The sequence below is a fragment of the Leptosomus discolor genome, chromosome 9 (assembly GCF_034619465.1).
Source record: "Leptosomus discolor isolate bLepDis1 chromosome 9, bLepDis1.hap2, whole genome shotgun sequence".
NCBI lineage: Eukaryota > Metazoa > Chordata > Aves > Leptosomiformes > Leptosomidae > Leptosomus > Leptosomus discolor.
Window position 1 is genome coordinate 48,151,502 of NC_141399.1, and position 11,990 is coordinate 48,163,491.

Below are 11,990 nucleotides of genomic sequence, written 5' to 3' on the forward strand. Positions count from 1 at the left end.
CCGTGTGTACAGAGAGCTGCTAACCCCACAGAGTAAGAAAGGGACTTCTCATTTGCTCCTCTGCCTCCGCGCTGCCCTGCATCGCCTGCTCAATCTCTCCCCAAAGAGCCACTTTGCCTCAGTCCCAGCCGAGGAGGCCCAACTTGCAGGCTTCAGCCCAAAGGAAAGCCTTGGTGGGAGACGCCTCCTCGCTGTGCTGCACGGAGCGGGGCGCAGAGGTGCCATGTCACCAGTTTTCTGTAGCTCACGCAGAGAGACGGGTCCTTGCGCCGTGCCAGGGGCAGCAGCTGCATGAAACGGATCGCGACAGCGGCGGTGAGCGGTTTTATCCCAGGGACAGACGAGGCTTGGGCATGATTTGAACAGCAAAACAGCTCTGAGGGTTTCCACGCAGACCCTTGTTTCTCCACGTCTCGGCGCAGCCCACAGCTTTACTGGTGCTGCTGCTCCTGAGAGAGGAACAGGAGGGGATTAGTTATTTGACACGTCCTTGTGTTGCATGAAATAGAGGAGGGGAGGCAATGCCCAAATGCTGAAATGCTCTTAGGACAGGGAGCACCAGCCTGCATTTGCAGTGCAGGGGGGATGTTGTGGGTAGGCGAAAGCAGAGCAGGTCTGCAGCTGTTTCCAACCCCAAAACCTCCTCTTCCCAAGGGAAACTCCTTCATCCTCCTCCTTTTCCTCATTTTGGTCTAAATCCTCTCACACATCCTTTCCCTTTACACCTCTGGAGCCCAGTATGGCATATTCTGGTATTTCCATCCCCACACACTTCTCAGACGTCCTATGAAGGACCGCACTGCAAGCAGAGGGAACCAGCCCTATTAGTCGTGTCTCTGCATCCTTCACAAACCCCAGCTGTGTGTCACAGGCTCTACAACCGCTAGCTCGGCTAGTTACGCAGGAACCGCCGACAAAGTGAGCCTTGGCAAATCGTAAACCTGCTTCTGCGAGCCAAGCAGTCACCTGGCCAGCCCATCCTCCTCCAGAAAACCCATCTCATCCTCCTCCAGAAACCAACTCAAAACAGGGTCTTGTTGCAGCGTGCCTAGAAAGCCGCTGCCTGGGCTATTTCAGAGCGAAACATCTGGAGGAACTTAATATTGTGGCCCACCTCCAAGTATAACCATTTAAACCAAACTGCTTATTTATAGCTGAACGTCATTTCAAAGAAAAAAAGACAACGTCACGGACTCCACAGGTAGCTGCTCAGCAATTCCTAAGGGTGCATCGTTTCTTAGGGCCTCCTTCAAGTCAGTAGTTTACAGACGTGCTTGATGCGAGAGTGTTCCTCCTGCAGAATGGCGATTTGGCGCATCTCTCTCTGAACCAAAACCCCTGACCTTCAGCACAACCAAATAATCGAATGAATTGATTGTCCCCCAAGGTTCACTTGAAAGTTTTTACCCTTTCCGCATTTCATGAGAGTTTAAGTTGCTGCATCAGTTCAGAGTGGTTAGGAGTCAATTTATCCTTCATCCTTCATTTTGGTGCAAATTACACCCTTTAGAATAAACAGAAAGAAGGCAAACATGGTTTTTCAGTGGAACAAAAGAGTCCAGAGGCCACTGATGTTTGCAAAATGTGTACGTCTGCCCAGGAATACTGTGTGTTCAAGAGCAGACACTGGGATTTAGGTTCATTAATATTCACAAACTTATTTCTAGTTTGGATGGTGCTCCCTCACTCCTCCTCACTTCCCATATCAACAGCAGTGCCGCCTGCTTTCCTTTCTTTCCAAAAAGGCTTTTTGGAATGGCTGAGAACATAATACATCACCTTCTCCTTTTCCAGCTCCTTTAGGTCATAGAATGTTCTAAAAATACCAAAATAACAAGAACATTGCTGTTTTATTTTCATCTTTGTTTCCTAACAAAAACCTCCAGAGGACAAACTCCAGCTCATGGTACCCAGGAGTGCAGAGGAATGGAAATGTGGGGGCTGCCTGCAAATAGACGAGTTAATGGTAGAAATATGAAGGGTTTGAAAATAGACTATTTAGTCACTAGGGTTTCAAGAAAGGGATGGAGCTGGAAAATTCCATCTGGAAGGGAGACTGTGTATGTGTGCGTCGTGCCTGCCTGTTTGTCTGTAACAGTGGATAAGAAATGTCCTGGAATGGCTCAAAAATACCTTGTGGGTTTTGTCTGAATGTTTGTTCATGTGTGTTAGGCTATTCATTCCTCTCCATCTCCAACAGCCCGGAGAAGAGGGGGCAGGAACCATCACCACCACCTGCAGCGCTTTGGGGCACCTAAACATGTTTTTGCCAGAAATCCTTGTAGCCTAAATAGGTTGTGTGTGTTTTTTCTGGATAGGACTCTGGAAAGTAGGCACCTAAAGTTCTGCTTTGAATCGAGCCTTTGTCTGGAGCAATGAGCGGGGAGGCACCATGGAAACACCTGAGCCTGTCACCAGTTTCTCCCTCCTTGGAGCAGGGGCATGGCTCTGAAGGCTGGCCGAGCGCCCGAGCCACAGCAGCGCTGGTCTAGACGACGACGACGACGGTGAGGTTGTGGGGGCGACCGCCGACATTCTTGTTTTGTCTGGAAGGGCCATGGCGAGCGCGGCGGGTTTTGCGGCCGTCTTCTACAGCGAGCCGGCGGTGCTGGGGCTCCTCGCGAACGTGGTCAGCGCCTTCCTCCTCTGCCTGCAGAACTTCGCCGTGGTGCACACCAGCCTCAGGCCACAGGGAGCGGAGGACATCCTCGCAGGTGGGTGATGCTGCTCATGGGGGACGCTGGGGCTGCTGGTCGGAGGTGAACTTCCCCCGAGAGCGCCAGGTGGGACGGACTCTTTGAGAGTCATCCTCCCCATGGGCCAACGGACAGCATTGGTGGGATGGGTGGGGAAATTGGGGCTTTCTCCAACGTACAGAAGGTCTGTGTGCCCCCTGGGATGGCTGCTCCTCCTTCCCCAACAACTCTGCTGGGAATCTGGTCCAAACCTTTCATGTGCCACTCCTTTACCTGCATAGATCCCAACCTCTGCTGGACCTGCTCACCATCTTGAGCAAACCAAGGGGCTCAGTGGCCACACACCAAGGCTCAGCACAGAAATTTGTCATAAAGGTGGGAAGAGAGGGGAAGACAGAGGCCGTAGGGCTGGTCACAAGAAAGCTGTGGGACCTGCAGTGGGGTGTCCCCCCAGAGCTTGGAGAAGCAGCACTGCTTCCCGCAACTCAAGCCTTTTTGTGGCTTCCTTCCTACCTGTCTCTCAGGTGTCCACCTCATCCTAATCGGAGGCTTTGTCCAGATCCTGGCAGGATTTCTTGCCTTCCGGAAGTACGACCACCTGGGAGGCGCAGCCTTTCTCACCTTCTCCGCCCTGTGGAGCAGCTACGGGGCTACACGCATCATTGCGGCCACTTACCCCTCCTTGCAGAATGCAACGCTGCCCTCAGGGAATGCCAGCCACCTCCTGCCCACCAGCATGGCCCACCTCTCTGCCAGCCAAAGTGCGGTGGCCGGGCTGGTGGCCTACATTGCCATCTCCTTTATCCTCTCCTTCTGCTCAGCCACAGTAAACTACATCATGCCCTTCATATTCGGGGCCATCGCGCTTGCCCTGGTGTTTGAAGCGGTGGCACTGTTTGGCCAGTGGGCCCTGGTAGTGTCAGGTGTCATTGAGCTCATCATCGTCACGTGCGGGTTGTACGGCGCGGTGGCTCTCCTGTTCAAGGGCATCACACAACGGTACGTCCTCCCGGGCTTTGGGCACCCTCTCTTCAATGTCTTGCTACTGGGGTCAGCGCAGAAGAGCTCTTCCAGGGCCATTGGGGAGGAAAAGAAAAAGAACACAAAGTACGCCGAGCCAATGGCCCTGGGCAACATCTGCGATACCGTCTCTCCCTTTTTATTTGCCTTTTACTTCTTCGGGTACATGAAGAACTTCTGTGTTGGAGTGGCGTGGGTGTCCATCATCTCCAGCTGCCAGCTGCTGTCCAGCTTCTACAGTTATCTGAGGGGTGATGTCTACTACACCACCAAGTTTGGGGTCCACAGCCTCTACTGGCTAGTGATGTCTTGGGAAGAGTTGACGCTCACCACCTTCCTTGGGCTGTCCAAGGCTCAGGAGAGCAGGCTGGGAATGTTTGGAGGGTGGTTCTTCCTGGCCGTTGCCTGCATGCTCTTTCTGATGTCAACCCACAAAGATACCCTGGAGATGCTGCAAAATGCCTCGTTCGTCATCCTCACAACCGCCTCCATCCATCAGATCCCCATGCCAGGTGCTCACCTGTTCCTCGGGGCTGCCTGCAGCCTTTGCACCGCTCTCTCGATGTACGCCACTTTTGCCAGCCTTATCAACTCCATTGGGGAGAAGGTGTTGATTCCAGTTGGTGGCCAGGCTATGTCCAGCTCGGCTCTTCAAACCACGCTGATGGCTGCCAAAACCTTCTTCACGAGGCCCAAGAATTTCCCAAGCAGCACCAGTGCTGAAGTGCCAGATGCCTTATTCTACATCTGCAATGGCCTGGCTGCAGCCTCTGCCGTCCAGGGCACCTTCAGTGACCCCAGCAGACAGCAACTCTCCATACCCTCCGTGCTCATCCCAGGAGCCATAGTGCAGCTGTATGTCTGCAGGATCCAGGTTCAAGGAGGGAGAAGGTTTGGTTGCATTCTCCCATTCTGCTACGCTGCTTTCTGGGGAGCGTGGACCTGGCTTCGGTTTGCAGGTAACGTGTGGTCAGGATCACTATTTTGCTTACTCGAAGGGATGCTTTTAGGAAATTCCAGGTTGCTTTCTCTAACGTAATTCCTTCTCCCAGGGGATTCAGTCACACTGGGTATACCAGTATTCCTCCCTGTAAAAAGATCACGACCAAAACATCTCAGCTGGTACTCATGTTATTGATTGCCATTGCTGCAGTCACTCGGTACTCTGACAGCTACAGGAGTCTAAGTTGTGTCTTCAGCTCCAACAAAGGTCAAGATCTCCTTGTGAAACTTGTGAGACATCACTCAGACTGTCTCCAGGCTGTTGTCTCAGAATAACAGTTCAGGAGATGCTTTTTAGGCAGTGGCAGGCTCCAGGTTCTGGATTTATCCTTCAGAAGCCTGGAGCAATTCATCTTAGTTGGTCATAGCCATGAAAGAAGATCTCAGAATGATGAGCCAGGGCTTTAAAAAGCCTTAGTGAGCTCCAGGTGGGCAGCATGTTTGTACAGCCTCCATGCCAGCTCCTGTTAAAATGAGCGCCTGTGGGGAAAGTTAAAGCTCTTAATTAAGAGGTATGGCAAGGAGTTACTAATGTTTTCAGCCTGTTTATTACAAGCTGGAGGTAAAATCATCAGCTTTTCTGGATAAACATCACCTGTTCTTCAGAAATACCTCAAATGCTTTGCATGGCAGAAGCAACGGGTTCGGATGCGGTAGATGCTCTTTATAGCGGCCAACATCAATTAATTCGAGTCGCAGTCATTCCAACTGCAAGTGACGTCACTCTTCCGTTACGCTGCACTGAACGGTTTGCTCACAACCAAATCTGCTGGTTCTGTTTCAGGCCACCTGGTGAACATCGGTGCGGGGAGCGGTGAAGGATTCACTGCTGCTTCTGTCGCTTTTTTGGTGCTCAATGCTTTTCTAATGGTTTTAGGTAAGCCTCAGTACCCTACGTGGTTGTTTTTTGGGGGAAGAGTTGGGGTCAGATCATTAATCGCATCTGCGGTGGAGACACACAAGTGAGGGAGTCTCAGCTCTCTCGCTCTGATTAAGCAAGAACTGAAATGTTTTGCCTGCAGCCAGTCACAGAAGCTGAGTTGGGCTTAGAAGAAGTCATAAGGGTACGGAAGAACATTTCAAAGAAAATAAAAGGTTCAAATAAGGTGAAAGTGTTAGACAGATTGGGCCACTGGCATATGTCCGCAGTCACCCTCCAGCCCAGCTGCTGTAAATCAGAATCTTCTTGGCTGCCCAAGAAGTGTTTTCCATGTGAGCACAGTGTACTGGCAGATTAAGGGTTTGGCAGGTTGTCTCTTGAAAGCTGAGGGCTGAACAAACCATAGCTGTACCTCTCCACTCCTCCATGAACAGGGAAGTCAGATCACGGACCACTCAGTTTAATCGCGTAAGATTAAGCTGATTTAGGGACACTTCTGCAGTTTCACATACGTTTTTATGGGCCATTCTCTGACGTGGGTCCCTCTTGTTTCTATTTCTTTTCGCAGCTTCCTCTTTTAACGTGGTGCTTCTCTGCATGACCCTTGCAATGGAGCTCTTGACCATTTGTTTTCTGCTCTTCACATTGGAGAACCTCCCTTTGCCGTTGGAAAGTGAGTTTTAGGCGAACGTGGTCATCAAACCTTCACCCACAGAGTGCAGTGAGTGGGTCCCTGTTTGGGGAGCAATGTTCTGCAGAAGCTCAGTATGGAAAAAAGCAAGTAGAGGAGTGTGTCGTCTTTCCCTAGAAGACTGGTGCGTGTGCAAGCTGCAGACGCTGAGCCTTTCGGCTCCGTGACTGGAGGAGGAAATCTTTCCTCACATCACCCCCAGGTCCTCGAGCTTCCTAGTCAGCATTTAGGTGTGGCTGATCCTGTTGGATCAAGACAACCTCCTGAGGTTCTGTACAGTCCTAGTAGCTCTAGTTTCTGGTCTAGTACAGTTTCTAGTAGTTGTTTAGTGAGCTAAGATTTGGGATGAGCTAAACGTGCCACCGGGGTGAATGGCTGTAGTTCTGCTGAAGCTTCGGCTTTGCTGCAAGTGACAATTTTACTTGTAATTACACAGAGTTTTGTAACGGCAAAGAGCTTTAGCAAGATGCTTTGTAGAAGCTTTTCCACCAAGAAAAAAAAAAAAAAAAAAAGAAAAAAAGCAGCCATATGGCAAAAGATGCACAGGTAGGCAAGCCTGGAAATGCCTTGAATTTCTAGACCCACAAATATGCTGGAGCGCAAATGTTGTGTGACAGGAAAGGCTGAAGTAAGCTTGCAATGCTGGGAAGTCATGAGACATAGAAGAAAATAAAACTTTGTCATCGCCCTTCCTGCCTTTGACTCTCTGGGTTGTTGGTTTTTTTCTTTTCCAGTTGTGATGCTAAGCATCTTCAGCATCATCTGCTTCTACGGAGCAACAGCATCTCTTGCGAACAGTATGTTTGGGAAGGACCTCATGATGATGGGACCCCCTCTGTTCACAGTAAGAGACTTTTTTTGCATGATGGTGTAGCTTCCCTGGTCGGGAGGGATATCCTGAGGTCTTTGGTTTTGCCTAAGGGAGTTCAAATTTCCATTGAATGCCCTTCCTTTGAATCCCTTAGTGCCATTTGAAATCCTCGTCACAGCATTTCTGTCGGGAGCTATGAGCTGAAAACGAGCCCACTTCCCTTATGAATAACACGTATGGAAACTTGGAGAAAGGGCAGGGACATTACAAAGCTCCTACCTGCTCCAAAATGCCTGTCTCCACGGTCTTGGGGAATTAGCCATCCCCGATCCAAAAACTGTTGACAGGCTGATGTTTTAAAGGCCGTGACCTTGGGGGCAGGGAAGCAGGGAGTTAAAAGTTTCCCAAAGTGGACAGCGAGAGTTCCCCGCTGTATCTGTTAACTTTAAACTTTTCCTACCATCTTGTATATCTGACCAAGGCAGTTCCACCTCACTGGGTTGATTGATCTGACAGATCTAATTCCTGCTGCAGAGAAACATTTTCATTAAATCAGCATTTCTAACCACGGAGACTGATGAGGAAGCACTTGAAACTTGATCTTACTCAAGTTCCTCTGGATTTAAGATTCCCTAACAGTTTCCTTAGGTCATTTTGGAGAGCAGTTATTTCTCCAGAAAGCAGTCACTGTGCTGGGTGGGATTCATCTCCTGTAATTTTAGGCATCAGCAGTTCAAATGTCTGCATCTGAGCTAGGATCCTTGACTTTCTTTATTACTGGGACAGAACTAATCACTTCTGCCTCCTAATTCACCTCACCTACTTTAGGCAAAGTGTCCCTAGAATGACTGTGAAGGGAGCACGGCACAATGAGACACCTGAAGCGGACTGAAGTGTTCCATATGTTTGTTTATTCCCACCATAACGGATTTGTTGCCTCCTGATTAATGCCAGGTTGAGAGCTCTAAGAAGGACACCGAAGACCCTCCACCCTGCATCTGCCCCAAGTCCCACTGTACGAGTGGCCTGAGGACCATCGCTGACTTGCTGAACACAGGGGCGGTATGTGGGGTCCCGACGGACACTGTGTATGCTCTGGCCGCCTCCTGCAAACACCCTCAAGCCATCGAGAAGGTCTACAGGATCAAGGTGGGAATACAAGGCTGTTGTCACTTCAATCCTGCTTATGTCCTATAGATGTCATATACTGGGAGCCCCTTGTTTCACATTGTCCTAAGAATTTGACCATGGATAGAGTTTATGAGCAGCCACACCAAGATGTCACGGACCATCTTCTGACCTGGGCAACCTGGGGTAAAGCACTCTCCGCTCTGGGCATTGGGCACTGGGAATTAGACAGCTACTGTCTTCTGGTGGGGCAAAGCATGACCCTACACTGGAACAGCCCTGATGCTCGTCACAAGCGGGTCCAAACCTGTATTTGTCCTCTCTGTCTTGCGAAGTGCTGAATCAGAATCCCAGGTCTAAACTTCCCCAGACTTTTGGAGACATTCAGTGCTGGAATCAGACCCAAAGTTTGCACCTTCAATACAACTTTTGCAGCCTGGCCCCATCTATTCTCCATGAGGCAATTTCCTGGCTAGCCTGGAGAAATAAGCATAACAGACTATCTCAGCTGGCACTTAGTGTGAGCATCAGCAACAAAAGCAGTCTTTTCTGTCCTGCTTTGGTGCCAATGCTAACCTTCCCTGTCGATGAGATAATATAAACAGAATGTAAATACATGCCCAGTTCCTTAGTCACTTGGCCCCGCTGAAACCGATGTCAGTTGAGGACTGAAACGACACTGCTTTGTGAGCTCGTTTTATTTTCCCTCCATATCACCGCTCATTTTACAGCAAGATTATTTCAAAGCGCCAAAGAAGCGGTCACGTAGATGGTGGTTTCCAGGGGGTTGGGCTCTCCTTCCATTATCCCGTTGTGAATTGGTGGGTTTGGCCTTGATTTATACCAGCATAAGTTAGAATAAAATAAGGCCCCTGGCGTATAAGATGTTGAAAGCACCGATAATGAGCAGAGCATCGTCGGCCCACCGTTGGTTGTGTCTGAAGCGGGGGATTTGGATGCATCCCACCAAGATCCCAAGAGCAGACTGCTGTTCTCTCTCTTCTTCAATTTGCTCGTGCAGATCTGAGCTGTGGCATCAGTCACAGCACGCAGCCCCCTCCTGTGCTCAGCATTTTGTGCAGCGACAGCATCTTGTTTGCTTGGAGTTCCTGGTCCCTGGGAAGCACACAAGCAAGGATTCCAGTGGGCTTCGATCTTCTCAACGCAAATGTTCTCTCTTCATCTCGTTTTCCCCTTCTTCTCTTTCTGGTTTTCACAGGACAGGCCTCAAGAGAAACCCATCTGCATCTTTATTTCAAACCTGGACCAGCTGCGAGCAGCTGCTCCCCCTATCAGCCCGCTGCTTTGGGAATTCATGGAAAACGTTTACCCTGGTGGCATCGGCTGCATTATCAAGAAAGGAGAGTGGCTGAAGAAGTTAGGTGAGATGGACAGGACAGCCCTGCTCTCCCTCTGTCATGTTTTTGACACAGCAGGTCTGCAATCCTCACACCCTTGTGGACATCAATGGGGAGATTCTGTTCATTTTATCCTGAGAAATCATCTCTGGAGCTCTTACATGCCTTGGTAAATGCCTAGTGGAGGGTGTTAATGAGCTGGAATGACTCATTAACAGTGTGAGCCAGCACGATAATTTCTTTAACCCAGTCAGACTCGAAGGAAGGCAGGCTCATCAGCCTGGGAGGGTCACCTCTTTCAAGCCCATAGCTGTTAGCTAGGAATGAGCAACCCCTGGGTGGAACATCAAAGACAGATGAGAGGTCCTGGGGTGGGGGACGGGGTTCCTATGGGCATCCCTTCTCATCACCTCTTCGTTCCGACCATACGGACAAAGTCAAAAAGGCTGCGAGCAGCAGTGTGATTCACACTCAAACCTGGCTTCTGGGAATCAATGAGAACATTAAAGACTGAAGAAACAGCAGGAGTTGCTCATGTGGACAGGCAGAGGTATGTGACAGACCATGGGAGGAAATGATCACAAGAAGTTAGACTCTCCAACTAAATGATTCTATAATCCTCTATAGCTAGACCCTATGTCCACCAAGGCAGCTGTGCTGACCTTCAGCCGTTAATCTTCTCCTTTTGCAGATAGTCCCAAAATCTTACAGCCGCTCTCGTGGATTCCCTATAAAGAAACTTTTCTGAAACTGTACAAAGAGACTCGCAATTTTGTTTGGGGTGTGGAGCAGGGTCACTTGCAAAGAAAGCAGGTCTCCCTCCGATGCCACGGCAGGTACCATGCCAGTCTCGCCTCCGCCAACGCCCTCTCTTTGTCCTTTAAGGGGTTGGAGCAGGCTACAGCAGAGTGGGAACTCAGGACAGTATCATGATCAGAGTGCCTGACCTGACCGTCCTGGTGCACCTCATCGACATGACGGGACCCTTGGCGATCACATCCGCTAATCCTAGCGGAGAGGCTGACAGCACGCACCACGACATGGTCATCTCGTGAGTACCCTCTCCACCGGCATTTCTATCGCAGTGCCAACCACCCCTCAGGTGGGTGGCCAGCAAGTTTGAGTGGTTATAGATCACGATTTGATGCCCTGCGTCGAGGGGAACTTCAGCACAACATAACATGAAGTACCGTGTAGTTTTATTGTGGGTTTTTTTTTTTTTCCCCTACAGGCGTCTTGGCCATAAGCTGGAGGGTGTTCTCTGTGATGGAGAATCTGATGAGGTGGTGGCATCAACTGTGGTGAACTGCACAAAGATCGACGAAAGTGAGTATAAGAACCACCCTTTTTATGTCAGCAATCGCATTTTCCTGGGATGTTTCCATTCCTGTCGATAGGATCAATCTGGCAGCACAGTCTGCTCCAAGAGTAACAGTTCTTGAGTGTCTGGACATTTGCAAACACGTTGATGAAGAGGAACAAACAAAAGATGTCCTTGGAGGACCTCTGTGTTGACACAGAACAAGGCAGTGAGGAGAAACATGGTTGTGCAAGCGAAATCTGCCTTATAAGAGCAAAAATGCTTCAAGTGGGAGGGTGGATGCTTCTGAAAGGAAGGGTGTATTCTCCTTCTAGATCACCAAAAGGAAGGTGTTACAGGAGCTCATCCACCATGATGCAACAGCACAAGCTGAGGCGTCACGAGCTGGATCTGGCTTGTCATTTGAGTGGGATTTGCCAGTGGAAAACCAAACCCTTGAACAAAGCGTGGGGTCAGCGTTGGCAGGTGTTTTGCTTTCTGACAAAGTTTCTGGTCCCCTTGTTACACAGCTTTATTATTTGGATGTCCTGAGCATTTGGATGGCTTTAGTGATCCAAGACGTCCCTTTGTATCCCCGTCCCTTGCTTTCATCCTTTGGGGATGACCCTAACTTTTCCGTTCTTTCTCTGGGAAGGTGGCATCACCATCGTGAGAGAAGGCTGTGTACCAGCAGGCAAGGTGATGCAGATATTCGAAAGGGTGAAGAACAGAGCAGTCTGAAACCAAAGGAAACTTTCCCAGGGGCAAAGGAACAGCGCCTGGTCTCACTAAAAGACACGAGGCATCCCATGCCTCACTGGAGCTCATGGCCTTGTGAAAGCCATATCTTCTCTCATCAAGCACTTACCTCCTTGGGAAACAGCAGCACTTCCCCACCCAGAGTCTCTCCTGGGAGCTTTCTGCGGCTATTTATTGTTTATCTCCAGTAAGTGCCTGAAACCGCCGGGAGACCTGCCCACAGAGCGCCAGCAGGATCAGGAGCTGATGCTTTACTGCGGGAACTCCCAGAGCGCCTGCGTTTCCGAAATGCCTTGAACTGTGAAGGTCGTGCCTGCCTGTATATCCCCTTCCACAACACTCCGA

The 11,990-nt window shown here is 50.0% G+C and overlaps 1 protein-coding gene across 1 annotated transcript; it reads left to right on the forward strand.

Annotated features, from left to right (window-relative positions):
• The first annotated feature begins 2,557 nt into the window (after positions 1-2,557).
• LOC147414940 (uncharacterized) lies at positions 2,558-11,627 on the forward strand. Its single transcript, XM_086470554.1, has 10 exons — positions 2,558-2,714; positions 3,221-4,675; positions 5,503-5,595; positions 6,167-6,271; positions 7,024-7,133; positions 8,055-8,249; positions 9,448-9,610; positions 10,472-10,637; positions 10,818-10,912; positions 11,542-11,627. Exons 1-10 carry the CDS (start codon positions 2,558-2,560, stop codon positions 11,625-11,627), a joined length of 2,625 nt encoding a protein of 874 aa, XP_086326680.1.
• The last annotated feature ends 363 nt before the right edge of the window (positions 11,628-11,990 follow it).

What these genes read in the sequence shown, in the direction of transcription:
- LOC147414940 (XM_086470554.1), top strand. Translation starts at nt 2,558, where the DNA reads ATGGCGAGCGCGGCGGGTTTTGCGGCCGTCTTCTACAGCGAGCCGGCG. An exon ending in TGCTTTTCTAATGGTTTTAG is followed by an intron (nt 5,596 to 6,166) that starts GTAAGCCTCAGT and finishes TTCTTTTCGCAG; the next exon opens with CTTCCTCTTTTAACGTGGTG. An exon ending in AGAGTGGCTGAAGAAGTTAG is followed by an intron (nt 9,611 to 10,471) that starts GTGAGATGGACA and finishes TTGTCCTTTAAG; the next exon opens with GGGTTGGAGCAGGCTACAGC.